Source organism: Cebus imitator, unplaced genomic scaffold, assembly GCF_001604975.1.
Source record: "Cebus imitator isolate Cc_AM_T3 unplaced genomic scaffold, Cebus_imitator-1.0 Scaffold9, whole genome shotgun sequence".
Taxonomy (NCBI): Eukaryota; Metazoa; Chordata; class Mammalia; order Primates; family Cebidae; genus Cebus; species Cebus imitator.
This window is the reverse complement of record NW_016107324.1, coordinates 3,565,780-3,569,303: the sequence shown is the minus strand read 5'-3', so window position 1 is coordinate 3,569,303 and position 3,524 is coordinate 3,565,780. Positions and strand designations below refer to the sequence as shown.

The 3,524-nt window shown below is 44.2% G+C and overlaps 1 protein-coding gene across 1 annotated transcript in view; it reads right to left on the bottom strand.

The window, feature by feature from the left end:
* Positions 1 to 1,001: 1,001 nt before the first annotated feature.
* Positions 1,002 to 3,524, bottom strand: part of PRDM14 (PR/SET domain 14) — a 17,966-nt gene continuing 15,443 nt past the window's right edge. Inside the window, exon 7 of the mRNA XM_037744100.1 lies at positions 1,002 to 1,229. Coding sequence (XP_037600028.1) covers positions 1,002 to 1,229 — 228 coding nt within the window. The remainder of the gene's footprint in view (positions 1,230 to 3,524) is intronic.

Here is a 3,524-nt window from a genome sequence, read left to right as displayed (position 1 = left end):
TAATTTATTTATGTAGTTTTTTAGAGGGGGGACTCTTGCTATGTTTCCAGGCTAGAGTGCATTGGCTACTCACAAGTGTGATCGATCATAGAGCACTACAGCCTTAAACTCCTGAGCTCAAGGGATCCTCCTGCCTTGGCCTCCCAAGCAACTGGGACTACAAGTATGTGCCACCATGCCTGTCTTTAAATTAATATTTACTTCTTTATTAATTAATTTACTTAGTGGCATTTTTGTTTGTTTTTGTTTCTGCCAAGTGCACAGTATAATAAGTGAATTCTTAGGGAATTTGTTCTAGGCCTGCAGCAGTTGCTCACACCTGTAATCCCAGTACTTTGGGAGGCTGAGACGAGAGGATCAGCTGAGACCATGAGTTTGAGACCAGCCTGGGTAACATGGTGGGACCAGTTTGTGTGTATATATATATATATATATATATATATATACACACACACACAAAACATACTATGTGGTCATCACCTGTGTGTGTGTATATATATATATATATATATATATATATACACAAGGCTATATATATATATATATATACACTATTTAGTAGAGAAAAAGCCACCTTTTCATCACAAAAACTAGGACTATATTCCTAGTTCCTGAACTGCAGAGACTTCTATAACCCATAAGAAATAGAGAGAATCTGAATCCCTTGTTTTCACAGTGTCTCCACGCTCTGAGGGCTAGTGGTTTTTGTTTTTTTGAGATGGGTCTGGCTCTGTCACCCAGGCTGAGAAGCAGTGGGGCGATCTCAGCTCATAGCAACCTCTGCTTCCTGGGCTCAAACCATCCTCCCGCCTCAACTGCCCAAGTAGCTGGGACCCCAGGCATGTGCCACCATCCCTGGCTAATTTTTGTAGTTTTTTGGTAGAGACGGGGTTTCACCATGTTGCCCAGGCTGGTCTGGAACTCCTGGACTTGAGTGATCCACCTGCCTTGGGCTCCCAAAGTGCTGGGATTACAGGCATGAGCCACTGTGCCTGGCAGGGCTAACAGTCTTCATGAAACTTCATGTGGGAGTAGAATGTTTCTTGATCTGAGAACATTTTCCCACAGATGCTACAGGAGCAGCACTCATCCTCCTTGTGTGAACGTCGGACATGGCTATCATGGGCAGCATGGGATGCGAATGATTTACCACAGTACTTGCATTTGAAGGGCTTCTCCCCAGAGTGCTGCCTGATGTGTGTGCGGAGTATGCTGGAGGCTGTGAACCTCTGCAGAGAAGAGAAACACAGAGCACATGAAAAAGTCAGCCTCCATGACGTGGCCAACCAGTTAAACTAAGCGGTTAATTTCATTGTCGTTCATCCTTATGGACGAACCTTGGGTTTTGAGGCCTGGTCATCAGCAGTAGCATTAATCCAAAAGGATTCCACTGACTTGTCCTTCTGGCTGGTTTTGAGAAGCATTGGATGTTAGAACAGTGGTTCTTCAGTGGCTAAGATTATCTGGAGGTCTAGTTTTTAGAAAAGCAGATGGCTGGTCAGGCACTGTCGTTCACGCCAGTAATCCCAGCACTTTGGGAGGCCAAGACGGGAGGATCACCTGGGGTCAGGAGTTTGAGACCAGCCTGGCCAACATGGTGAAACCCCACCTCTACTAAAAATACAAAAATTAGTCGGGTATGGTAGTGCGCACCTGTAATTTCAGCTACTTGAGGGGCTGAAACTGGAGAAATTCTTGAACCCAGGAGGTGGGGGTTGCAATGAGCCATTACTGTGCCACTGCACTACAGCCAGAGCGACAGAGTGAGACTCTGTCTCAAAAAAAAAAAAAAAAGCAGATTGCCAGCCTGGGCAACATAGCAACACCGCACCCCTACAAAAAGTAAAAAACATTATCTAGGCATGGTGGTGTGCACCTGTGGACCCAGCTATGTGGAAAGCTGAGGTGGGGGGATCACTTGAGCCGAAAAGGTCAAGGCCACAATGAGTTATGATGGCACCACTGCACTCCAGCCTGGGCGACAGAGTAAGACTCTCTCTCAAAAAAAGAAGCAGATTGCCAACTCTACCCAAAAGAGAGTGACCCAGTAAGTCTGACATGAGACCCAGGAGCCTGCATTTAAATAAGCAATTCTGATGCAGGTGATCCTAGGGTCACACTTCAAGACAAGCTGCATTACAGAAGAAGAAGCTATTACCAACCAGTCTTTGCATAAGTCAGTGGTTGTAAAAAAAAACCTTAGTGGTTTTCTTCTTCTTCTTCATTTGAATTTAAGCTTTTGAAAGATGGTTTGTAGGTTTTGTTTTGAGACAGTGTCTCACTCCATCACTCAGGCTGGAGTGCAGTGGTGCAATCTCGGCTCACTGCCACCTCTGCCTCAGTGATTCTAGTGCCTCAGCCTCCCAAGTGGCTGGAATTACAGGCACAACACCATGCACATCTATTCTTTGTATTTTTAGTAGAGATGGTGTTTCTCCATGTTGACCAGGCTGGTTTCAAACTCCTGACCTCAGGTGATCCACCTGCCTTGGCCTCCCAAAGTGCTAGGATTACAGGCATGAGACACTGCGCCCGGCTCAGCAGTGTTTTTCTATGCTGATTATTTTCATTCTATTGGCACACACTTTAGAGGTATTGGTTGCCCCGATCTGGTAGACTCAATGTTTTATGCCTCTTTGAGAGGCTAAGAAGCAGCTGTAGGACAGCCTCTACTCCTTTTATGGCTTTACGGTAAAAAGTGTGAATGACTCAGTGACAGAAACATAATCTATCAGTGCTTTCCAACAGGACTTTCAGCGATGATGGGAATATTCTGTACCCCCGCTGTCCAGCTTGGGAGTCACTAGCCACCTGTAGCCAGTGAGCACTTAAAATGTGGCTAATGCAATCTCAGAACTGAATTCTTCAACTTTCCTTCATCCTTACTAACTGAAATAGCCACAGCACAGATGTATATCATCGAAACAGGACATGAGCTATTTTGGTGTCATATGTCTAAAGCATGGTCAACCTATTGTTCCTATTATAGCAACTCCTAACCATGTGATTCACGCCTCTGTTTTCACAACTCTATATTCTGTGTAACATAGACTAGACGCCACTTCTGCAGTGCTCCTATAGAAAGCTGCATCGGCAGCATCCTTTACAGATTAAAGTAGTAATACTAGTAGCTAACATTCCAGTAGTACTTTTACGTTGTGCCAGGCACTGTTACAAGGATTTTATATTTTATATAACTTACTGATTTTTTTTTTTTTTTTTTTTTTTAATGAATGAGAGGTTCTTATTTTGCCCAGGTTGGCCTTGAACGCATAGCCACACCTCCTCAAGCGCCAGGACAACTGGCCCGAGCCACCGTGGCTCCCATATCTTACTGATGTTATCCAACAACTTGGTAAAGACTCTTGTCCCCCAATTTATCAATGTGGAAACTAACGGAGGAGTTCATGGACTTGCTCAGGGTGGCATAGCTAAGTAAGCACCAGAAGCAAGATTTGAACCTTGGCCAAGTTTATGCTCTTAAATACTATACAAAACAGTGATTTTTTTTTTTTTTTTTTTTT